General features: G+C 43.4%; 1 protein-coding gene across 5 annotated transcripts; it reads right to left on the reverse strand.

Moving 5' to 3' along the window:
* Nucleotides 1-2186: 2186 nt before the first annotated feature.
* Nucleotides 2187-23820, reverse strand: KLHL8 (kelch like family member 8). 5 transcript variants are annotated; one of them, XM_050338984.1, is made up of 10 exons: nucleotides 23762-23820; nucleotides 15714-15966; nucleotides 12091-12639; nucleotides 9512-9698; nucleotides 8673-8816; nucleotides 7668-7779; nucleotides 6033-6201; nucleotides 5315-5474; nucleotides 4130-4331; nucleotides 2187-3756 (listed from the first exon to the last, which is right to left on the reverse strand). In XM_050338984.1, exons 2-10 carry the CDS (start codon nucleotides 15924-15926, stop codon nucleotides 3633-3635), a joined length of 1860 nt encoding a protein of 619 aa, XP_050194941.1. In that variant the 5' UTR covers nucleotides 15927-15966; nucleotides 23762-23820; the 3' UTR covers nucleotides 2187-3632. The 5 variants fall into 5 exon arrangements, with proteins under 5 accessions (XP_050194941.1, XP_050194940.1, XP_050194942.1 ...); XM_050338983.1 differs by having other exon boundaries at nucleotides 15714-16028; nucleotides 23762-23783; XM_050338986.1 differs by lacking the exon at nucleotides 2187-3756 and adding an exon at nucleotides 4882-4936 and having other exon boundaries at nucleotides 4190-4331; nucleotides 15714-16028; nucleotides 23762-23802.
* Between the last annotated feature and the right edge of the window lie 1955 nt (nucleotides 23821-25775).

A 25775-nucleotide genomic window follows, 5' to 3' on the forward strand; every position in this document is an offset into this window, starting at 1 on the left:
AACAATCTCATAAAACCTCATGGTGCTTCAATAGCCTTAGAGCTGCTGAACTGTTTCTAACACTGTTCTCGCACTGGAATGCAGTGGGGTGGAGCGCAGAGAAACAGGCTGTTCACCCGAGTGCTGGTTTCAGCACCTGCTGCCAGTTCTGTGGGCAGCAGTTGTGCTTTCATTTAATTACCTTCCCACTGCTCTAAAAGAAAGGAGTGTCTTACCAGATCACAAGCAAGAGGGAATTTCCTTGGTTTTGATGAACAAACTGCTTCTGACGTGTTCCGTCTGCCCTCCGTATGTAATGTGTTAACCGTGCAAGGGTTAACAACACTGGCACTGCAATAACTGCCCCCTAATCCCACCGCATCCAAAGGAAGACCCTGGAGACAGGCAGGGGGTCCCTCCCGTGCCTGGCTGGGATCACTGTTGCCTCCCGCTGTTTCTCCCGTGCAGCATCCCGATGCTTGATGTCTGTTTGGTTGTGCTGATAAACACAGGGTGTGAGCAAAGCTCTCTGCCAGCGTGGGCTCGGCTACCTGCAGGGCTGCATCCCCCTCTGCAGGCAGGCGTTCCAGTGGAATCACTGTCTCAGCCGATGTTCAAACAGGAGGGAAGTCTGCAGTCTTCCGGACTGGACTGAGTGAATATACATATTTTGTTTACCTTTTAAAGAATGCAAGTATCACGTGTCGCCTTCTAAGATACTCACAGCCAAATATTTTAGCAGGATGTCAAATCTAAAGAGGTTTGCTGCAAACACAGCTTTATTAGGAATGTGATGCGTGTGAGGGTGCCTGTGGGGCTGCAGGACGGTGGAGACAGGGAGGTGGCAGGTCCCAGAAGCTTAGGATGGGTGACAGCAGGGGGGTTTGTAAGGAGTGGCTGCACCCACGTGACTGGAGATACGCGGCCAAGGGGGCTGGTCAAGAGTGGTCCAAAGTCTGGTCATGCTCCCCCCAGAAGTACATGACGTTGTTAAAATCAGTGGGTCAGAAACTCACGTGATTAACTGTGACCACACTTGATTCCTCCAAAATGAGTTTTAAGTTGCATTTAAAGGATGTACTAATTGGCATCTTTGGGTTTACGGTTTTTATGGGAGAGGTCAACGCTTTCAGATGCAGGAAAGGGTCATTAACATAAGCAGAGACAATTCCACATTTGGGATCAGATACATATCATGCTTAGACACAATGATTTCCTGGCCCTGAATGTTCACAGACTTTAGTATTGCAAATGCAGGAGCTGCATGGACCAGGGAGGGTTTTCCTTTCTCATCATTATCCCATTGCCAGCACTGAAAGAAGCAAAATGAGTTTGCCAGTGTTAAATCACAACAGCTTTATGTGCAGGTAGGTCATTAGTTTGTCACCAAAGTAATCCTGCATTTTAATTTTTTTTTTAGAGTTTCACATCATTGTCTCATTTCCAGCAGTAGTGTTTCTAAAAACAGTTCCACACAAAGTATTTGTAGCTCTGGTGCCATCTAAGATTATTAAGGTGGACACCACTGTACTGGCAACAAGGTCACTCCTTGTAAACCTGCTTTGCAGTTTTCATGCCAGTCTATGAAGATTCACCTCCAGAGGCCTGAGCACAAGTGCTGGGGCAGGGCTGTGCATTGAAATACAACTGAGGTGTCTGTCTTAGGATCCTGTTCAGACCTACTTACGGCCACAGGGTGACAGCAGAGCTCCTCCCACACAGTACAGGATCCCAGCGCCTTTGCTGTCACCCGATCTCCCCCCTGGACACTTCTCCCTTTGGTGCCTGGAAGGTGACTTTGGTCAGTGTGGTCCCTCACACATTGCCCTCACTTTTCCACCAAGAGGAGAAATGTATCAGCTGGTAACCAGCACTGCCAGGCTACTTGGTTTCACAGTCAGTGTCACTTCGTAGAAAACTTGGGGGTTTTTTGTTAGCCAGGACATCCATAGAAAAACCCCTTTGGTCCCAGAGAGAGAACCTGCTTCCCTTCTTTCCACCCCTCCTAGTCAGATTAAGAGCCACAAGGGTAACCACAGCCTTTCAAGGCGGGTAGCAGGGTGGTACAACTTGCAGCTGTAACACAGGGTTTTCTCTGCTGCCAAAAGCTTTCTGTTGAGAATTATACACTGCAGAAAACAAAAAACACTCCATGCTGTAATGCTTCCCAGCAATAGCATGACCCAGTCATACTACAAACGAGGTGCTTTGAAGTACAAATGTTTTATTGCAATGTTTCATTATTTACAGTACCGTTCACTGTGTCCCTGGGTGCTACCAAAGTGCAAGCCATTTCGGACAGGAAAGCTAAACCACGGTAACTCAGCAGCAAAACGTGGCTGTGCCTTACGCTCGTGCTGTCCTGCCTCTTCCCCGGGCCTGAATGCAGAGAAGTTTGCTGCTCTCCCTGGTCACTGGGAACAAACAACCTGGTAACGTGAAACTTTGGTCACAAAGGATTGTCAGTTGTTGGTCTTTCAAGAGGATGCAGGAACAGGAATCTGCAGTATTTCCAGATGGACCTTACTCGGAATTCAGCGTTTCTGATTGCATAATGAGATGTGTCTGTATGCAGGACTGTCAAATTCCTATTTTGATATCTTTAGGTAAGTACTGGTTTATTTCCAATTATTTCTGTTGCTGATTCTCTTTGGTTTATGTAAGCTTTTCATCATCTACCTGTTTTGAGGCTATCCATCTACTTTCTTAAAAGAGCCAGTACCTCGAGAACTACCAGAGCTGCTACTGGATACTGATACTGGTTGAGTCTTTACTGAAAATTTTATTATGCACTTCCATTTCATATAAAGATGGTGATTCAATGACCACTGAAGCCTACATTTTCACACACTGTCATCTCAGAGTAGGACAAACTACACCTGTTACTTCAGGAATGATCTCTGAACAGAAAATCACCTTTGGAGAGGAGAGGTATTAACTACAAATTTTATCCAAGACTAAAGAATTCCAGTATTCCAGTGGCTAAACTCAGGTCAAGAATCTTTTCAGTTTTCTAACGAGTACTACCTCAAGAAACTACTTTCAAAGACAGTTTTCAGACTTAGTTCCACTGCTGCCAGCAGTCCCTTGGGAGGTGGGCAGTGAACTTCTCTGCATCAGTTATTTTATTGTGCACCAAGGATGTCGTTACCTTTTAAAACTTGAGATGCCTTGTGTTACAAAGCTCTTGTACAATTAGGAAATGTTTAAGACTCCATTCCAGAAAATAAGTTATATTAAATGGCACTCGAGTCCTCCAGGAAACATGTAGCAGGGCTGTTGGGTGAAGTTCAGCAGTAACAATTTCTGCCCTCTCCTCTCCCCATGCCTGGTTTACAGTTCCTGTAATAATGAGTCCCTGCAACAGCTGCCTCAAATGATTCTGAAATTACAGCTTCTCAAAAATGGGATGATTGCAGCTCTTGGCAGGTTTTTTTCCTGTGAGTCATACTTTTATTCCAAATTATCACAGGCTTTTCTGTATCACTATTGATAAAAAGTCACCAAAAGCTTTACAGCTGCAGAAGGTACCATTTTCACAAAGAAAATGTACTGGATTGATTTCTTAACCTACCATACAAAACACAGTGTTTAAAAGCTCTGCAGTGCCTCCCTATTACCATTCCTTTGGAATTTGGAGAAGGCAGCAGAGCTCACATGCAGTCAACAACATTGCTGGATCCTTGGCCCACATCCCGGATCTGGCTGCTGAGACAGGAGCACACGGCCACGCCTGCCCCTGCCCGGCAGTGTGACACTGAGCCCACGAGCTCCCACCTACGGAACGTGGCAGAGGGAAAAAAGAAAAGTCAGTTCCTGTCCTTTCTGAGCAATCTGAAAGAATTTATTTTCTGTGTCCAAAATTCTTTTACACGGCCTAGATGTTTACCCTGCACAAAAATGCACCCCAGTAGCTTATTATTTCTCTGTAGGCTGTTACTGAAAGAACAAGGGATGCAGAGGAGGCAGGAGGTGCTTAAATATTTACAAAAACAACCTAGTGGCATAGGCAGCAGTCCTACATCAACAGTCACAGATATTACTCAATTATTACCAGGAAACAACAGCTAGACTCCTGCTGCATATTGTTGTGTTTTCATATAGGCAGACATCACTGTCTTATTAAGGCAAACAAAACATTTAAAATTACCTATTCACTATGGGATCAAATGCTTCCACTGTATTCAGGTACACGTTGCCATTATGACCTCCAACTGCAAAAATCTTTCCCATCAGCGTCGCGATGCCAACACCACCCCTCGGAGTTGTGAGCTCTGCCACGTATTCCCATTTGTTACTGCGGGGGTCAAACCGCTCCACCGAGCTCAGTGGGGAGTTGTCATCAAAGCCACCTGCAAAGAACCATCACATTTATCAGTTTTTAGACAGTTCTGGTGCAGGTGATGCCCAGGACTGGCATTATCAGGCTATTCTCAGTGTTCAGGAGGTACTGTCCAGCTCTTTCTTTACCAAAACTTTACAAACTCCTAAAAATTAATCTAGCAGCTCTCCCCCGTCACTTTACAAGGATCACCCCAGAGTGACAGTTTTCTTCTATTTAAGTTGCAAGGGTTCTAGTTCTATTATTTTTCTCCTTGAATTCATCATACTTACAATGAAATAGCTTCCCATTCGGAATAGAAAAAAACCCAAGGACCAACAAAAAGATGGTCTCAATCTTAAGCTTAGTTTAGTTTATGCAAAACACACTCTTGCAGAGTTCTCAAGTTTACAGCACTGACGAGTACCTGAGCAGGAAACAAAAACTCCCCATGTGAGACTTCAACGTTGCTTTCCCCTTGCTGGGGCAGCTCTCAGAGGAGCATTCTGCTTGAAACCTTTGTAAGCATTTATGGTAATGCACAAACCAGAGCACTTCAACTATCACTATGGCACACCTACCTGGCATCTTCCTCCCTCAGGAAAGCAGGTAAAAGGTAGCGCACAGGACAACAGGCTGTGGAACAAGCGCGAGAGAGCTACTGTTGTCTACACTCAAAACACAACTAGAAAGCTTTGAAAAGTGTGCAAACTTAAAAATAATTTTCTAAAAGGAAACCCAAGATTAGTGAGTCTGAAAAGGTTTTCTAATACAGACATATTGTCCTGAACAGCATAACCCTCCTGAAACGTGGGTTAGGAACTGCTTTTTTATTTCCTAGCTAACATACCTTCAATTAAGCGTGTCCTGGTTGTGCTTGCTCTCTTCTCCTGCCCAAGAACACCAAGTACAAGTCAGGTCTATTTGTTCCCCAGTTTCTCTAGCAACAACAGCTTCTTCCACAAGCCAGTACCTGGCAGCACCAGCACTACAAAACGCCACATCCCTACTCACCGACAACATACAAGCAGCCGTGGAGTTCGCTGACACCATTCCCAGCTCTTCGCTGACCCATTTCTTTCACTTCTATCCACTTATCCAAATGGGGATCGTATTTCTCCACACTGGAAAGAGATGCTACACCGTCATTGCCCCCCACAGCATAAACGTGGTTCTGGAAAACAGTTGCATACGAAAAGATTATTAGGAATGTAGTTGTCTTTACAACAACAGTGTTAAAATTATAGGAAAACCTGGTATATCCACACAGTCCTAATTATTTACTTTAAGAATTCCAACAAAAGACTTAATTATCTAACATAAATGCCATCTTCCAATTAAAGAAGAGAAAAAGTTATGTAGTGTTGCAGTTATTTTGCAGAGCACAACATGGCAACAGAGGGTCTGAAGTGCAGATGCAATCGGCACCTTTAAACATGATGACCATGCCAAACTTCTGAGGAAGACATGAAGCACTAGCCATGTGGTTAGAAGGGTTCTAAGCACTTGCTCCCAGTACCTCAAATACTGTTGAAACAGCTCAGTTTGATACGAGTATTATCCTAAATATCCTCACCTTTTGCACAGTTCCATAGGATTTTGATGACCAGAGGTGCTCAGACCCACCAGCTGCATTTTAGTTTAAGATCTCATGTTCTGCCTTGCAGAAGCAGATTTGAAAAGCAGGTCGGTTCCTCAGTTGGCCCTGACTTGGGAGTAAACAGCCACTTACCACCAGGGCCACGGAGCCGACTCCTCCCCGGGGAGTGTTCATAGGGGCGACTGTGCTCCACCGATCGGAATCGATGTCGTACCTCTCCACGTCGCTGAAGCAGGTGTTGTCATCCAGACCTCCTATCGCGTAAATGGGGCCGCCAAGGGAGGCCAGAGCGATTCCTCTCCTAGGAAAGCGACAGGATCAACACCTCAGCGCGAATCCTCAAGGAAAGGGAATGACACATCAAGTGTAACGTTAACATGACTGGCACCTCTTTCAGCTATGGGGGAAAAAGGCAACGAAAACTTAAAAAGTGAAGTTTATAGTAAATAATGTAGCTGGCCCTCTGCATACCTATGCCAGAGGGACATGGAATACTGTTTTGACTGAATGTCACCTAAGGCCCAAGACCTCTACTCACATGCTCAGATATCTGGGATTGTCTTAGATATTTAATGTCTTTGTCTGGGTTTCTCTGAATGTCTCTCTCTGAATTTCATGCCTCCTATTTTGTTTTGTGGAATTTGATAAAGAACCAAAATCCGCTGGTTTTGACTTTGTTGGTATAGCTGGCTTCTACAATTTGGGAATGACTGAAGGGGGATATCAGTACATACTAAAAGGCAAACCTGTGCTGGATATTAGATGACTGAACTCTAGCAAGATGTAATCGCAATTTCTTCCGTTCTGATTTTTAAATTAAGTGTTAAAATGGTTGTCAGATTTGTTTCTACTAAATCTACCAATATGAGATTACCATCGGTAGTACAAAATTAAAAAGTATTGTCTAGTGTCTGCTTTAATTACAAAGAGAGACGATTTACCATGTCACTGAGAACATTCTCATCTCATTACACAGAGGGCAGATGGGCAGGAGCAAGGGAGGCACAATCTTTGTATAGAACAAACATTGTGGCAATATCCTGGGCTTAACTTAAATTGCCTCAACAAATAACAGACCTTATTACTGATGGCAGTTGTTTTCTATTTTGATTAGGTCGCAGCTACAAATAGCTGTGCTCAGCATGCCCCTACTTGTACAGGATGCTTTTAGAAACAACAAACAAAATGGAATGTAAAATTAAGGATGCTGGTTTAAATAACAGCAGAAACAAAAAAATTACGGATCTGCGAGTCCAGTAACATCTTAAAAGAATCTTGAACATCAAAAGGCAAGAAAAAATCCTCAAGTGGACTTTCAGTATTTTAGTGCTTCTGGTCTTTTGAGGCAAAAACATAGGCAGCCACTTCTTTACTAGGCAGTAAGTATTTCACTTTTCATGTTATGCTGGCAGTTATCTTGTTCATTCTTAAAAAAAAAAAAAATCCACCAAACCAGTTCATCAGTTTCAAGTTGTTTATCAGGCATAGCAGAAAGGTCCTTGATACCAGAACAATAGCATAGCTGGAGTAGAACAAGTTTCTGCTCCAGAAGCAAACCACACCCCCTCCCCCCCGCCAAAAAAAAAAAAAAAGAAAAGGATAATACCTTTATAGGACAAAGCTCCAAAACAGGGAGAAAAATGCCTGGAAATAGCAGTTTGAAAACCCGAATAAAGGCAGGACAGATATGATGTTTTTCAGCATCAGCAAGAAATGATGTACCATAGACTAGGACTTAAAAAATTTTGGATCATGGGACAAATATACCTCTTTGTGTTCATTGATGCCTTCATCATCCACTTGTTTGTGAGAGGATCAAACACTTCCATGCTTCCTAAGTGTTCATTTCCATCATGTCCACCTACCGCGTAGACTTTACCTGAACACAAACACATCTTTTGATATAGAGAGCGCTCGGCAACATTTCAGTTTTCATTTATACAGTATCCCTCTCTATGTGGAGACAAAGAGCTCAAATAACAGTTAAAAGTTTCTCTATGTTTTCAATATCAGAATTTAAGTAAGTATGGACTTTATATATTTTTATGCTGTACTCAAGCAGCAATCTATTCTAATGAGGGCTGGCTGACTGCTGTGTATGGCCATTTTTTATAAGTGGATTTATAAAAAGTAAATCCCATATTTAAGGCAAGAGGCTATATGCAGTTCATAGACTCAGAGAATCATTTGGGTTGGAAGGAACCTTTCAAGGTCATGTAGTCCAGCCCCTCTGCAATGAGCAGGGGCATTTTCAACTGGATCAGAGTTGCTCAGAGCCCCATCCAGTCTAACCTTGAATGCATCCAGAGATGGGCATTTACCACCTCTCTGGGCAACGTGGTTCCAGTGTTTCCCCACCCTCCCTGTAAAAAATTTCTTCTTCATATCTACTCTGAATCTACCCTCTTTTAATTTAAAACCATTACCCCTTGTCCTATTGCAACAGGCCTTACTATGAAGTCTGTCCCCATCTTTCTTGTAAGCTCCCTTTAAGTACTGAAAGGACACAATAAGGTCTCCACAGAGCCTTCTCTTCTCAAGGCTGAGCAGCCTCAACTCTGTCAATTCATAGTAGTGTCTTATCAGTAAGTATGGCCTCAGACTGGTTCAGAACCAAACACTCCCTCAGGAAATAAGCTTTACTGAAGAGAAGAATATTCAACAGTTAAGCAAGTAGTTTACTACTTGTACAACTAGTAAAAGTAACAATTCCAGCCAAAGGAGCAAAAACAAGTGCTTTCTGAATGGGGTTGCTTGAATAGGGTTACTCACCTCCCACAGAGATCACACCCACATGCCTCCTCCTGCTGTTCATTTCAGGGCCGAAGAACCAATTGTTCTTACTGATAGAGTAACACTCAATGCTGCGAAAGGGGTCACCTGATCCACCTCTGCCTCCGACACAGAACAGCACACCTGAAGAAGACAAAGCAGGTTTCCAGAGAACCAGCAGGAAGTTGGGGAAAAAAAATCGTATAGCAGAGCGAACTGAAAATTATGCAGTTTGGGAGAAGTCGTATTTCACTTCAAGGGCACAGTCACTGCCTTGCATAAATAACTGCACACTGGATTTTGGCCTTTGCTTGGCATGCTGCTATGGCAATTGGCTATCTATGCTCTTGCAAACACAATGCATATTTTAAATAGGCTTTACTGTGATTTTGCTTAAGGATATAAATACATAGTTTGTTAAATGTAACAACGTAAAATTTAGGATTTGCAGTCTAACATTCATCACTCACTTTTGGTGTAGGTTAGTCAAAGACTTTAGAAGTTAGCTCAGCCTTCTTACACCAAAAGATAACTGTCCACTGTTTTTGGTATAGCTTTGAACAGATTGCCTGGTCATAACATACTTAATAGCTCTAATACAGGTAGAGCCAATCATGATATATAAATAATGCTTTAAAGAAAGAAAATGACTGCTAAAATTCTGCTAGGAAAATGCAGCACATCATCTAAACACCAGAATGGCACATAATGTCTTTCCCAATTTTGCATTAAGACATTATACGCAAGCTATGCCTGCTTGATACCAATATACCTCCACAGATGTGCTGCCTTTCCTCCACACCACTCCCTACCAGATAACCAGACACACATTTAATTACCAGCAGTCTGCTTCCTTGGTGTTGTGCGAATGGAGTACTCAAAGTCAGGCACTGCCCTGCTGCTCAGGTGAAGGTGGTAGTTTCTCGCTTCATCCAGCAAATCCCTACATTTTAGATTCTGCTTGACAATCTCTTCCTTTGCCACAACGCCCATAAGGAAACAAATGGGCAAGAGAGGCAGCCGTACCTGACAGGAATGAACACAGTTGGAGAAACTGGCTGAACTGGCTGAGTCTCACCAGTCACAGTGATGCACATGTAACAGATGGCAGCTCCTGGGCCAGCTGGCAGCCCCACGCTCCTCACTGAAGGGAGTTGCGTTCATGGTTTTTTTCCCAGATAACAGTGATATGAAGTTCTTTTGAGTGACAAGTGTTTGATACAACCATTTGCACTTAAGCGACAGTGGAGAACTGTCCCTTGGCCAAGGCTGTGTGGAGAAGAAGTGACTTCACCAGGGTAGTCTGTGTCAGGTCAGTCTGCTAAGGGTTATCAATTTTTGGGTCACTGCTATGACAGCGTAAGGAGGGCTTATGCCAGAATGGTTCATTTTCTTTGGGTGGCAGGTCAAGAAAGGAAACACTGTCAGCATGAACTAAAGTGCCTATGAAGGACATATTGCTAGTGCAGTAACACCTTTCTTTGATGCAGACTTGATAGACTTCAGATTTAAAAAAATGTTGAGAGCCAATTGTTTCCTTCTCTAAATCCCTTCTGCCATTTATTTCAGCAAACCTTTCATTCTTCCTTGTGAGAGAAACAGTGAAGAATGTGAAGTACCATCAGGGGCACAGGTGGGGCACGTGTTAGTGGGGGGAACTGAGGTAAACCTCCCCACATTTCTTAAGGTTTGGAGTCAATGCCACCAAGCAGCTCTCAGTTAGCTCAGTGGTGAAGTCCACTATCTCCAGGGCTTCTCAGAGCAGCAGGATGGTGCTGTTACATTGCTGACAAGTGTCCTTGTCTCCAAATAAGCAAGTGTCTCTACCAGTTCTTCCTTACCTACTTGCTTTCAGTCTCACTTCTTCCTTTACTTTGGCCCGGCTTATTTTAGGCTGCTTTAAAGCACCACTGTAGCCCTGCTGACAGGCTCCTGAGGTTAGTGTTGTGGTAAGAACTCCAGGCTGACAGACTCAGAACCTGACTGTAACAGCAAAACCCATAAGGCTGATTATGATGTGGATAAAAACTGTTGATAACCCAGTCATGTTTTCTGCTAGCAATAATGTCCAAGTCAGCTGATGGCTCTGTATACTCTGGCAAATAACCCATATGTACAGAAAGGGGTTTACTTTTTCATTGCTTCAATATAGACTCTGGTTTCAATATTGGTACATATATATATAGATAGATACTCTGGTATCAGTAGAATGAAGTTGCTAATCTCATGTGATAGCACAACTGGGCAATAAAACTCTTTTTTTTTATTACATATTGCCTGTAAATTTAATTATAATGTACTAAAGAAGGGCTTTTTGTACCAAAAACCTCATGCTAGTCCAGATGAAACTGAAGGTTTTTGGACAACAGTTAATAAACCATCTATTACTAGGAAATGTGAAAAATTACACATAAAGACGCTGACAGTAGCATCTTAGTGGATCTCTCCTCACTCACGTAACACCAATATTAGCAATTAAGCCAAATGCAAAATATTAAAGTTGGATTTCAGTGACAACTGAAACCGCACAGCTGACCCTACCTGCTAAGACACAGGGAACCCCCAAAAATGGGGCATTTTGCAGCGCATGGCACGCACCCCAATCCTCCCTAGCACAGGTTCCCCATATCTGCCTCAAATATTGTATTTTAAACTCCCATAACCAGCACATGTGGAACTTGGATAACTGAAGTACCTAATGCTTTGACAAGAGGTCTGATGGGTGTCCAAGTAAGTTCAGCTGAATGATCTTTTGATACCTGTACGCATTTCTTTCAGAAGCAGTGAACTTGCATCAAGTCTGGACAACTGAACTGCAAACTCCTTTTGACTCCTACAGATAACCAGCAGTGCTAGTCTAGCAAGCATTAAAAAGGCTATCATGTTTCCTGGCCTACTTGTAGGGCTGACACATCTTAGCCTTCTGTTAATTAAACACATAAAATATTTTAGAAACATGACTTGATGTGACCCATCTCTGCTAGAGTTTCTTTTCTAGCCATGTAAAAAAATCTCTTCAATAGTTTTGCTTACTTTCTTAAATACAAATACATGCCAGAAAGGGCAGTAGTTTCAGGTTGGACGAGTGTCAAACCAAGAGAAGCGATGGCTTTCTCTGTTTCAAGTAAATCTAAGAAGTTTCTGCTCGACCAAAGATGTAGCTTTTTGCTGACTCCCCACCCCCCAGCTGTGAGCATAAAGCAAGTACTCTTCTCTCTTCAGAAACAGGTGAATATCACTTCTTCCTGATATTCAAGAGATCTAACCTGCTTCCATTGTCAGCTCAGAACTGTGAACACCAGATGAGGCCCCAACAGCTGAGAACATTTTTCATCTTAAGATCTACCCAGGTGCAAACAGTTGACTATACAACTAAACCAGTGATGAGACAGGCACGTAGTGCCTCGGTCCGCCCTACCTGTGCAAGTATTTCATCCAGCCACATGGCATGATGCTGTGGATTGGCCAGCAGCCACTTGATAGCAGCGTTGTAAACTTGCTTTTCATTTTCAATATTCAGGTCACTGGAGGACAGGAGTTTATGGAGGTGCTGCGGTGACACGCTCACAAAGTCCTCGCACTCCATGACCTCTGCGAAATGCTCGCAAGCGAACTGATCGGCCATGTCCATCAAGTCAATGCGGTTGTGGCTCTCGGCAAACGCCCTGACTGCCAGGCAGTTGGAGGGGTGGAAGTGCAGCTTCATGTATTCACAGCAGGCCTTTGCCACCAGTTCCACCTGCAGAATGCAGGCAGCGTACAGGAGGGGCTGGACGTTGTCCACCGTCAGCGTGAGCCGCGAGGAGTACGCGAACTTCACCAGGTCCTCTATCGCGTCGCCGTCAAAGTCCCTGATCTCGATCAACTTCTGCTTGGCCTCAGCCATTTCCGAAAGAAACATGGCTCTGAAGTAAGGGATGACACAAGCTAGAACCAGCTTGTGGCAGGAGATAAGCTTTGAACCAACCTGAAAAAAAAAAAAAAAAAAAGAACAAACAAACCCACCCATTTTACTTTTAATGTCAGTTTTGGCTGTGTAAAAGATAAACAGTAAAGCTAAAATAAAAATTCTGGACTCAATGTGCATTAAGCTACTGTATTTTGTTCAAACAAATTAACTCCATTTGCCCTGTACTTCTGGCATTACATCCAGGCAGATCCAAGTTGTTACTTGGCCACCAGAGTAGAGCAAAGCCATAAAACAAGCAACAGAACTGATGCACTGAACTTGCCTTTCTTTAAAAGCCACATGAGGCATCCTGAAGAATGTTCTAGATGCATCTTGGAGACAGAAGGAGGCTGATAGGCACTTGTTTTATGTGTATTCAGAGATTAATGGGGGGAATTGTAAAGTGACATTTTTAGACCAGTTAATTTGAAATTCTGGACTTTTACTACTGTCAAGGAATTGATAATGATGTTTACATAATTTATGTAAAACCACAGTAATACAGTTATTACAGGGATTATTAAAAGTTATCAATCACTTCAAGATTTTTAGAATCTCTTAGCCACAAAAGGTAGTATATCCCCATAAAGATAAGGTATTTTTCAAAACTTTGATCAGAAAGCACAAAATAGGCTTTTCAGCTACTAAATTATAGAATTCAATTACATTTAAAAAGAATGTAAATATTGAAGGTAAATGAACAACCCACTCTTTGTGTTACAGGAGTGTCTTCTTACAGCCTTTGTCATTCTGCACTCCTCACTACCATAAAGGTATGGCTGAGTTAAGCAACCATTTTCCCTGGACTAAAATGGCACGTTCATTTTTAGATGGTATTACAGTGACCTGTCTTGCAATTTAAAAAAAAAAAAAAAAAAAAGATACTAAAATATAAAAGATAATTTGGATTTTTTTCTAGCTCTGATTCAATGCACAATTGCTCTACCCTTTTAAAAAGTGTGCGTGATCAACACAAGTGTAACCTACCTGGTAAAGCAGTGAGTTGAGTACAGAAAGCACACACATGTGAAAGAGTACGCAGGTTAAAATTGAGGCAAAGATGGATGGCTCAGTGTGATCAAACTAGATCACCCCAGAAGGAACAGCTCAGACCTACCAAATGAACAAAAAGCAAACCAACGGGAGGAGAAAAGCAGATGGTATCATCTGATACACGCCTTCTACCAGCCCTCTAACACTGTTCATATGACAGCAGCAGTACAGTGAAATTCCAGGATTTAGCTCGTAGGAGCTGAGGAAGTCTCCCTGTGTGCTCCCACGGCTTATCACTGTTACAGCATCACTCCACCTAATTACAGTACTGATGTAAAAAGATCCCACCAGCTGGTCGGCTGTATCAGGGAAAGCTCCCAAGCTATTCTCACCTTCACAGATTTTTATTCTGCACATCTTCCCACTCTCTAATTAAACCTTCCTTTTGAATTAAATGGCTTTATTATGTTCCCCAAATCTCTTTAATATTAAATATCTAGCATATTCTTGGTATTTTGAAATCTGAGTTCCCCTTCAGTTATTAACTATCATATTTTAAGAGCCAGCAATTGGTCTGACAACAACAATGCCAGAATTGCTCACTATCACAGGTCACACACAAAAGCAGAAAGTTCAGCAGAGATGTAATTATTCTTAAAACATGAGAAATGCCTGAGAGCTACAAAAAGAAAAATCAAGCCCTCCAGAAAATTCCAATTCAAGATAACAGTTACCAGTTACTCGAAGATTTAGGAAGCTGTACAGTAATATGTACATGGGTTGCTTTAGCCTTCACTGGAAGATGAGTCATGCAATATAACAGTCTTAAATTACCAAAGGAACTCCACACAGATAATACAAATGAACATTAAAACAAGCCTAACTTGGGGGAACTGCACAAATGAACATTAAAACAAGCCTAACTTGGGGGAACTGCACAAATGAACATTAAAACAAGCCTAACTTGGGGGAACTGCATCCACAGTAAAGTGTATTTTCCAAGCCAAGTTTCCCCAGCAGGAGTATACATTTAACTATGTTTATAAAGTAAGACTTTCTGGGTTTTTTTGCAAGGGTAGGTGGAAAGGAAGGTAGGTGAGGATGAGGTCAAAAAGGGATGAGAAGGGTTTTTAAGAGTTCTGACATGGACCTTCTTCCCCAAAACGCCTTTTAAAATGGCTGATGTAAAGAGACCTGACAATGAGCACTCAGCCCAATCGCTTCACGGCTCTCAAACTACCCTGAGCAGCTTCAGCATTGTCATTCAGTGTCCTGTGCACAGTAAATTAACTGTTATGAACCACTGGACCTACTGCACTGAGTGCCTGCTCAGTGCCTGGTGACAGTACCTGCTGTGAAGCAGAACAGAATGTTCTTCCTTGTTCTACTCCTGTTGTCCACTTGGTTTAGGAACTATGCTGCATCTCTTTCTCTTAAATCTTGCACTAGTAAGATGTCTAGCTAAGCAATACCTAATATTTGTAGGTGCTGGCACCCACTGTTATGGATGCTAGATATGAATTTATTGGGATCAGGATATAAGTAACATTCAGCTGAGTTACAAATAATGCATTAAAGCGATCCTATGCAAGAATCATAAAACTTGCTTCCTCCCCCTCCTCCTCCTTTACTCCTTGATCAGCTGCAGAACATAACTGTCTGGGGCTTTTTCTTTTTTTCTCTCTTTCTTTGAGAATGCTGGAAGTCAGATTTGTTCCAGAAATCCTGTCTGCTGGGAAGGATGTAGCAAAACAATACAGAGTGCAAAAATAAGAGACGGAATTGGAGATGAAAGTGTGTTGAGAACAAAGAGGCTACAAGGAGCTGAAACTGTACAGTAATACACTGACAAACTGTGGGACCTTGCTTAGAAGGCAAGCTGGATGAGGTCAGTCATGTACTTCACCTTAAATATTTAAATTTCAGTTGTAAACCTCCTAAATAAGAAAAAAAACATCAGCATATCTAGAGATGCCTCACATTCAACAAGTGTTCTGTGGCTTCCATATCCCTGCCCAAACTCACAGCCACCTCCAGCACATTTATTTGTAGCTTTATCTTCAGACTGTTAAATGCAATGGATGTGTGACAAGTATCACCTTCAGTGTAACGTCGCAGAGTTCTCCAGCTTCAAAGAAGTGAAGAAGAGAGCTGTGAAAATCTTTCCAAGCCTCATTTGCCTCAAATACAAAGACGTCATCTTCACCATCACTGTTGGAAGGCCTGGTTTGCTGCTGCTGCTGTTGCTGCCGCCTTTTTCCCTTTATCAGATGTTGTTTTGCCTGCTCAGGGACCATGGATTCTGAAGCCATTGGCTGTTTTTTCTCTCACTGCATGAATCTTCAAAAACTCCTGCCAAGACAAAATCCAGCCCATCAGAAGTTAAGTTCTAAAACGCAGTTCTGCCCTCCTTCCTGTTAAAAAAAAAAAAAAAAAAAAAAGAAATGAGGCCTTAGGTGATGCTAGTACATTAACACTTTGATTACATGTTATAAATACTACCTATGATCTTACTTCGGGAAGGTGAGAGGAGCAGGGGCAAAAAAACCCAACCCACAGCCAAGAGTCCTATGTAGGCATCTCTAGGTAAAGTCATTGTTTGTGAACTTGCTGCCCACACTTCTTGAAAGAGACATGAAAAAGGCAAAGATGTATCACAGAATCGTAGTTTGTGTTGGAAAGGACCTTAAAAATCATCCAGTTCCAACCCCCTGCCAGGGGCAGGGACACCTCCTACTAGACCAGGTAGCTCAAAGCTCCATCCAACCTGGTCTTGAACACTTCCAGGGATGGGACATCCACAGTTTCTCTGGGCAACACGTTTCAGTGCCTCACCACCCTCATAGTAAAGAATTTATTCCTAATATCTAATCTAAATCTGTCCTTTTTTTTTTTTTAAATACCCCTTTGTCCTGTGACTATCTGCCCATGTAAAATGTCACTCTCTCTCTTTTTTATAACCCCCCTTTAAATACTGGAAGATACTCAAGAGTATATGCAGTAGCAAGTTCTTCTCTTACACTGGCTAGATTTGGGTTTCATGGTTTTTTTAATTAATTTATAATGCATTCATTCTTCATTCTACACTGAGAGTTGATGACTGCTGCAGTTCAGTGATTTCTGCTCATGGACTTGGGTGTTGCAGGATATGGACTGACCAAATGAACAAAAAATTCTTCTACAATAAAAATTTAAATCACATGCCTGGGAGTAGAACTGATTTTCCTCTGGGCTATTTTGAAAGCGTCCATGTCTTTTACTAAATTTACAGCTCTTCATGCATCAGTACCAGAGAAAAAGCAGGAAGTGATCTGAGGCAACCGCACTCATTTCTGCTGTGGGTCTCAGGGTTGTTGCCAGCAACATATCCTGAGTGGTGACAGGACTGGTGGCTGCACTGGGCCAGGCAGGTTAAAGCAAGCAAACATGCCTAGAGTGGTGCTTTAAGCAAGGTAAGTATTCCCTTTAAAAGGTATCTAAGGGAAAGATCTTACTTCTAAAACCCCAAACTAGATATTATGGACCATGGGATATTTATACAGTTTACAGCAATAAATACTTTTTCTGCTGAAAACTTAGCTTCCATTACACCAGATTTGGCAAATTACTATACTAAGACCTTTTCCTAGTTTGTTAGGTTATTTTGATATTCAAAGTAATCCTCCACTACTGGTACTCACCACCTTTGCTTTGTTTAACCTGCCCTTCAAATGACGCTTCAAGCACAACTTCCTGAAGTTACAAAAACTAACATGGACAAAAAAGAGGAAAAAAAACAGAGAAGCTGAAATGCTGTACAAGGGTGTTGAAGAGCATCATGTGTCATTCCTTCATCTCTAGCCTACACTTCTAGGGAACTCATGCTTATTTTGGTCTTTGACTGACACTCTCACTTCACCACACCTAACAATTTTTACAAGCAAGTGCTGCTTTCAGCTGCCACTGACTCCTAAATGATAGTTCACAGCTCCCAAGTCATAAGGTTTTTCCATCTGACACATATGCTACATTTATCCTCATGCTTTAACTGCAACTGCACATATACTTTCCCCGGTTATTCTGTGTCTCATTATAAAAAGAGGCTGATGGCTACCTTTTACCTATTCTGGGTTATGCCACTGTAAACACCATCATCAAACCCATGAGTCTTCAGATAAATCAGTGCTGTTTGGGTCAATTTTTTTATGCTATAAATTAACTAAACAGTAACACATCAGCCAAACACAACTGATTTTAAGCAATGTTTTTCATCCAAATCTGATGCTTATAGCAATTAAAGCTCTTGGAGATGCTCTGGTCTGTAAGAAAAGAAGTTGAGTGCATATTTGGATTTACATATTTGATACATACTAAGTATACACTTGATACTGTAGGGGAAGAAACTAGAAATCACATCAGAGGAAACCAATGCCATTACTCAGGCTCACAGTCATAGATCACATGGATGAGGGAGCCCCCAGTATTGCAATATCAAACATGTGGATGGGAACATGAGAGCAAGTCAATTACTGCTCCTCAGGTAAAAAGAGGTTTCTGCAACACATTGAAAATTAACATGTATAATATAACCTTAGGGAAATATTTAGATGGCAGTAGTCTGACATACTTTAGCTTTCTTTCAATGAGACTTTGTGACAGATAATAATATTTAGGATAAGATTTTTATTCTTCCCCCAAGTCACCAATTTAGGAGCATCTTGTTCTGTGACACATCTCAGTCATGCAAATCTTTTTAGATATGTATCTCCAAATCCTCCACTGGTCTTAATTACAACACCTCACAGTCTGAGTCTTCAAACAAATCATCATCTGCTATGGAAAGTACCAGCTGTAGCCATGTTTCATTTGCAGAAAATACTGGCTTAGGCTCATCTGAATGTTTAGCTGTAGGCATTTTCTGTTCTCAGATTTTAAACGAAAAAGAAATGAATTTTTGTAGCACTTGAATCAAGATACTAAACTCTGGAAATCTGAGGGTGACTCTGAAGTCGAGGAGGTCAGTGTATTTCAACTCCACAAACAAAGAGAGAAGAGCCATTTACAGATCTGCTCCCCAAATCATCAGTAATTCAACAATAACATCCAGCTGCTTGAGGTTAGTTTAGAACTGGGTGAATAACACATATACACAGTCTTGCCTCTCTAGAACAAAACACTGCCATGTGTTTCAGAACTTCAGTAACCTGTTCCCTTTTTCATGTTGGCAATTAAGTCTTCCAGTCTCAGTACAGTGTAGTATTTTGACAACATTAAGAGTGTAAGTGACCATCACAGGAAGTGACTAAGTAAACTAAAGGAAGTGCCTCATTTATAACATCATCTGTTATTCCTTGTAAACAGCTGCTTGACACTTTACATGAAGGAGCAACTGTCTGATTAAAAAAAACAAACCACACATGTTTACAGTTCACCATTGTTTGCTGAGAGCAAGTCAGCAATTTTCAAGTTAAATATTTAGAAATATTGATGATGTCTGCTGTTCTCAAGAGTGCAGCTGTTCCAGACCCCAAAGTTCACATTCTGGTTGTCAGTGCTGGTCTCCAGGCAAGGGAGACCAGCACTGACAACAAGGGAGACCCTATTCCTCAAATTTATTAAAGCAAGCAGGGATGGCGCATCAGAGCACAAACACATTATCTTATAACTGCTACAATTCAGATAACAGTAACATCCTAAAGTGAAGTGATTTTGATTCAGACATTCTAGTTCAATCTTAAACTGGATCAAGTGCAAAATTACTCATGTCACATAAAGTGCTTATGTTCAAGAGAGGTATAATAACTCAATTTTGAAGTAAAAATAAATTGCAGACATTGGACAGTGGCAGGATATGAATAGCATTGCTCTGCTTTCCCCTATCATGAAATTAAAAGCCCAGGAATCCTGTCCAACAAGCCAACCTAGATGTTGGAGTACATGGCCTCCTTCCCCTGACGGCTACCTTGGGAGATGGTGCCCCAGAAAAAAAGGATCATCCTTATTCTTTCTCTTGACACATGGAAGGAAGACACTTCAGTGACACAAAATAAACAAAAAACCAAGACTCCCACTATAACCAAAACTAGGCAGCATTCAGATGAGAGGAATTATGATACCTGTAAATCCAATGCACTTTATAATCAGTGGTACTGAAGCTTGAAAAAAAGGGGGCAGAGTCAAGGAGAAATCAAGACACAGAGGAAATTTCACCAACTACCCTTTATGTAATTTTGGTTACCCACCCACAAGATGAACTAAAATCACACCAAAATCTGCAGGGCAATCGGCTTCGCTCAGAAAACAATAAGTCCTTTTAACTGAAGAACTCAAGAAATTTGCCTTTTGCAAATGCAAAGTCTGTAGCTCCACGAGGAGGGGGGTGACTCAAGTACAAGACAGACTGCATGCATATAAACATACACAAGTTTGTACGTGTGGCTGTGCAAAGCTACCTTGTCTGATAAGGAGCCTGGTGAGTGTGTGTGGGTAATGAACCGCTGATGCTGCTGACCATAGGGTTAGATAAGCACAGGCAGGGACAAGATCTTCTCCAGTTTGATCCAGCCAACAGAACAAGTCGAGCTTTTGTCTTGTGTTGTTCTAAGAAAACTTGAACATTTGGAAAACAGGCAGCTGGCAGAGCTAAGGAAGAGACAGAGGGAGAGAAGTGGGAAGGGCAGGAGGCAGCTGCAGTGCAAACTGCAGACAAGCAGCAGCTCTGGCAGGGACTGCATAAGCAGCTGTTCACTGTTCAGTCTGGTTACAGATGTATCATCAAGAAGGAACATGAGGGGAAAAAGGACAGACAAAAAACTGTAGAAAATCCTCAGTGCTCTCCCCTTCTCCATTGACCAATTCCACCAAAGATGATGTATAAACTTTATGCAAAACTGTTCAGATGTCCATGCTAATTAGGTCAAATCAGACCTAGATCAGAAGATTTGATGGTTTTCCCAAACACAGGAAAGTTCAAGTCACATACTGTATCACAAACCTAAGCCCACTGTACTTTTCAGCAGTTAAAGTTATTTAACAGAAAGAATAAAAAAAAAAAAAAAGTCAGAAACCACATATCTAACTGGTTTAGCTTGTTTAAAACCACTAGGGTTCCTTTGGTAGAAATTCATAAAAAAAGCTTCTTAGACAACACTAATATACAATTTCTAAACCCTTACAGCATTTCGAAGGTTCTTTGTAGCAAAACCTGACATTATCATTTTGTGTTGTCACACAGGTAGTTCAGCAAACACTGAAATGGGCACAGCTGGCACCATCTTTCATCTGCTTCTATAACCAAAACCCAACCAGTGCTGTAAACACACAAACAGTGAACAAGGACTGCTCTTTCTTGGAAAAATGCAACAGAAGAGGTGCTTTGTAGAGCATGAAAAGCACAGTCAGATAAAATCTTATTTTGGAAATAATTCTGCCTAGCAGTCCCTTAAGGCTGTTTTGAGACAGCGTCTTCCCTGCTCCCTTCGAATGAATGCTCCAGGAAGTTCTACTGAGGTTAAATCCCAGTTTCCATCAAACATCAGAAAGGCCATCTGTCTTCTAGGATTTATGGAATGACAGGCTGACAATTTTGTTTGATTTTCCATTATGAAAAACAACCAACCAACCTAATATGCCATGATTTATTTATGCTCGATTTACTTTTGCTTCAGAACAACCAGCAAAATCCCTCAGAAGCCACAAAACAGCAAAGGACTCTGCTTTGCAGATACAGGCGTAACTAGGACATGGTTTATTTATGCAGCGTAACCTTGGGAATACCCAAAAAGTAGAACACAAAAGGAAAAAACATTAAAAAATCAGTGCAATGGGAACACAGTGAAGTGTTGATGGATATATTAAAAAATTTAACTAGTATATTTCATTCATAGAAACACAAAACAGACCCTTACCAAGAGGAGGCACTATTGTCTTCTCTGATGGACCGGTTAAAAATAACAATAGTTTAATGGTAAACAGCAGTGTTTAGTCCAGCCATTCCTGGCAAGTATTAACAGAGAGCAAAATTATTTCTAAGTCATTTGCCAGCTGCCCTTTATCATGGGCATGTAAATCAAGGCCTGGTACCCACCAGAGCATTCAGAGGTGTAGCCAAACTGCTTCCCATACACCCACCAGCCTCTTCTTCCCAGAACTCTCTGCCTTAGCTGCCAACCATCATCATACTCTCTCACCTGGAGCTGAGATTCACTGAGGCTGCGGCCTCATGTTACACTCACAAGTCAAACAGCTCAAACCATAAAGCAGCATTAATCTTCCTTTGGTCCCAGAGCTGTAAGGCTCTTCAAAATCTGTTTGAAATCAAGAGGGGGCAGAGGCAATGCAAGACAAAAGGCCTCACAACTCAAACTGCTACAACTATTGATGCAGGAAGTTATTATTATGAAATCTGATCCTTGAAACCTGCTGGGGAAGAACCAAGGCACTGGCTTGAAGAACGTGGTACTGTGCTGCCCTGCACCAAATTACCGGCAGTCGTTACACAATGACCGTGTGTCTTCGTGTGACCACAGTGATTACATTTGCTTTTACAAACAAATGGCCAGCTAGAAAACTGGGTGCCAGGCTACTGGCATGCTGCTAACAATTTATAAAACAAACGAGGTCGCGAGTACACTGCACAGAAACCCCAGGCACAATCTTGCCGTGTAACAACGCAGACACACGTCTCTCCCGGCACAAGAGTTCACACAGACATTACAAGAGAATCAGAGCAAACTGACTCAAAAACCTCAGACCCAGCTGCTTACAGAAGGTGTCTGAACCTTTTGTAGCGTCACCTACATTAAAAAGCAACCAAAGCCACACGCGACAGGCCTGTTGTGGTTGTGGTTTAACATCTGATGAGCTGTTTTACCTGCTGTGGTACTTTTCTGTAGTCACACACCTGTGATTTGTTTCTCGACTGCACTTCCAGAAGCCTTCGCGAAAGGCACAGAAAGCCAGGTATCTCTGAGGTTTTCAAGTCTTACAACTGCAGGATATGTAGGAATGACTTTGGCAAAGGAGGTAACACAGACCACAGAATATTCCGAGTTGGAAGGGACCCACAAGGATCATCGAGTTCACCTTTAAATGAATGGTCCCTACAGAGGTCAGACCCACACCCTTGGCATTATTAGCACTGTGCCCTAAGCAAGTGAGACATCCAGATCATATGAACTAGGAGGCCCTACTAAGTTTGTAAACTACCTGCTTATGAATACTACCTACCATTATGGATAAGAATCTGATTAACTGATACTTCCCAGCAGCCAGTAAGCACATTGCTTGAGTGGAAATGGGAAGGTGAAACCTATCAAAGCAGGAAGGAAACCCAGGCAGGCAATATGCAGAGTTGGAGGAGCTGAGACATCTGAAATTCTCATTTATTTGAGAAGCAAGGAGACGCTGGTAACTCCTGAGGCTCTCCCCAGTAGCAATAGGTAATTATTTGCTGGTTTTACCACAAGAAATATTTGGTTTGGAGTAAGCTAAGCCACTCTACTCATTATCCCTTTCAAGATGTCAACAGCAAGCCGGCCAGGGCGCTAAACCCTTGGGCTGTGGTCTCCAAATGGAGCGTCTCGAAACGCGTGGAATCCCGGCGCAGTTATTTTCTTTAATTAATTTTTGTCTCCTTCGCGAACCGTGTGGCAGTGAGGGCTCTCTCTGAGGGGCTCCACGGCATCACGACAGCCGCAACAAGCCCCCTGTCGCCGAGCAGAGCCCACCCCGGAGCAGCGGGGCCGCCCCTGCGCCGTCCGGGGCACACCCCACTCCCGGCAGCGACTCCCAGGTTAATCGGAATGGCTCGGTTTCGCTCCCCGGCGCCGGGAGCAGCCCTCCCGGGAGCGGCCCCGCTCCGCCCCGCCCCGGCGGCGGTGCCCGAGGGGTGAGACCCCCACGGCGGTGCTGCGAGCACGGGGGACAACCGCGGCACCTTCCCGCGCCGGGGACACCCGAGGGGAGCCCCAGGGCAGGGGGCGCCTTACGTAAGGGCAGGGGCGCCGCCATGGCGGCGGGAGCGGTGCGAGGGCGAGAGGGGCGGCGGGGGAAGGGCCCGCGAGGGGAGGTGCAGCCCCCTCCGCAGGGGGAAGAAGGCGAGGGGAGAAGTGGGAGCCGGGGCTCACCGGGGCCGCCCCGCTGTCCGCCCGGTGCTCTCCCCACTCACCTGCGCTGCTGCTGCCGCCGCCGCCACGGCGGGTCTGGCGGCCCGACCGCCCGCCCGCCGCCAGGGGCGCGCCCCGCGCATGCGCCGCGCGTTTGTGGGGGGGTGGTGGTGTCGGGGAGGGTCGGAGGGCTTCCCGCCCTCCCGGCGCGCCTGGAGCCCTGCGGGGGGAAGGGGGTGATCTGTGTTCCCGCCGGGTGCTCAGTGCGGAAAACAAGACTCCAGGCCCGTCGGGAAACAGAGCGCAAAACTTGGCACGCGAATAAAGACACCCGAGTGCCGCCCGAGTACGTGCCCCGTGGGTAACCCGGCCCGGGACGGTTTCCACAGCGAAAACGATCCTGTTTGGCTTGCGGTTCTCTCACAACCACGTTCCCCTTTTCTGGTTCGGTGCTTAACTCCTTTTCCTTTTGGCGCGTGAAAAAAAGCTGCCCTCCAGTGGGAAGCAGAAACAGGCAGAGCAACTCCTGAGAAATACCCTCACCCTGTCCCCCCAGCTGGTGTAATCTCCTCGGGAATAATCTCCCTGCTTCTTGAGGGGAAGCCGTAAGAGGAGCGGCTGAGGGCACTTGGTCTGTTCAGCCTGGAGAAGGGACTGAGGGAGACATCATTGCAGTTACAACTTCCTTGTGAGGGGAAGAGGAGGGACGGGCTGTTCTCTGTGGGGACCAGTGACAGGACCAGAGGGAATGGCCTGAAATTGTGTCAGGGAAGTGAGCACTGGGAGCCTGTGGGCACTGGAATAGGATACCCAGGGAAGTGGTTACAGCACCAAGGCTGGTGCTTCAAGAAGCGTTTGGACAACGCTCTCAGGCACGTGTGGAAGTCCTGGAGATGTCCCGTGCAGGGCTAAGAGTTGGACTTGATGATCCTTGTGGGTCCCTTCCAAGTCAGAATATTCTGTAATTCTGTAATACAGATCGGAGTGATTCTGCTTCAGATTTTCCAGGAGCTGTTCTCTGGGAGTGCAGAGAGAGGAGGATGTAATAGGGAGAGGGAAAGGCTGTACCAGCTCCTTTCTCCCCACCTGTCCACCAGCTCTGGTCTCTACAGTGTATATATATACATGTCTCATGCAGAGGGATACATACATCCCCTCCAGTGCCAGAATACATTTCCTCATTACACACTTTCCCCCTGGCTTCAGTCTCTTTCTTTGTAGTGCCTCTCTGCCTGTGGAGCAACAATGGTAAGTCTTCGTCCGACTTTGCTTAAAGCTTGACTTGAGAGCTTGAAAAGAGTTAGTCAAGAGTGTTTTACAGCCTGATAAAATCAAATAAATACATGCCCTGGGAAGCATGGAGTCTTCCTTGCACAAAAGCAAGCACAGCTTGCCAACTGAAAATGCCCTCCGCCTCCAGCCCCACAGCTCAATAGATTTTCCAGTTCCATACTGCAGTGTTGAAAGCTGGACTCACACTGCATGCCAAGTTCACCCCTACAGATGTGCATAATAATTCTAGGATTTCCTTTTTTCCTGAATCCTACACAATTCTGCTGAAAAGCAGGAAGGTGTTTTAGAAATCTGTGCTTATCTGAGAATGAATGGCTGGGAGCTTACAATTCCACACAGAATACACACATACTGTGTTTAGGAGGAGATGCACATTTATTTTGGAGCCTTTAAAGGCAAAAATGTCCAACTAAATAACGCTGCTATTTGGCCTGGCATGTTTGAGGAAGAGTCAGAAAACTACCCATAAAAATATGGGGATCATTGTTATTATCTAAAATGTATCTGTATAGTGGGCTTGGGTTAGTATCCCATACCCCTGTGCCATTTATTTCGTAGAGGTCAGAGTGGGCGAAAATTTAGTAGCAAACAGCTGAATTAATTATATGGTGTGCTTACGAAAACTGCACTAGTTCTGATCAACCCAACACATTTTAGGGTTTGAACCAATACATCTTAGAAAATTCCTGTTCAGCAGTGTTTTAGTGGCTATTTTTCTGAACACCAAAACCCAAGCAATCCTCCCCAAATCCACCCATGTGTTCAAAAGGTACGAACCTGTCT

The sequence above is a fragment of the Myiozetetes cayanensis genome, unplaced genomic scaffold (assembly GCF_022539395.1).
Source record: "Myiozetetes cayanensis isolate MyiCay16 unplaced genomic scaffold, myiCay2020 scf75, whole genome shotgun sequence".
In the NCBI taxonomy this organism is placed as follows: Eukaryota; Metazoa; Chordata; class Aves; order Passeriformes; family Tyrannidae; genus Myiozetetes; species Myiozetetes cayanensis.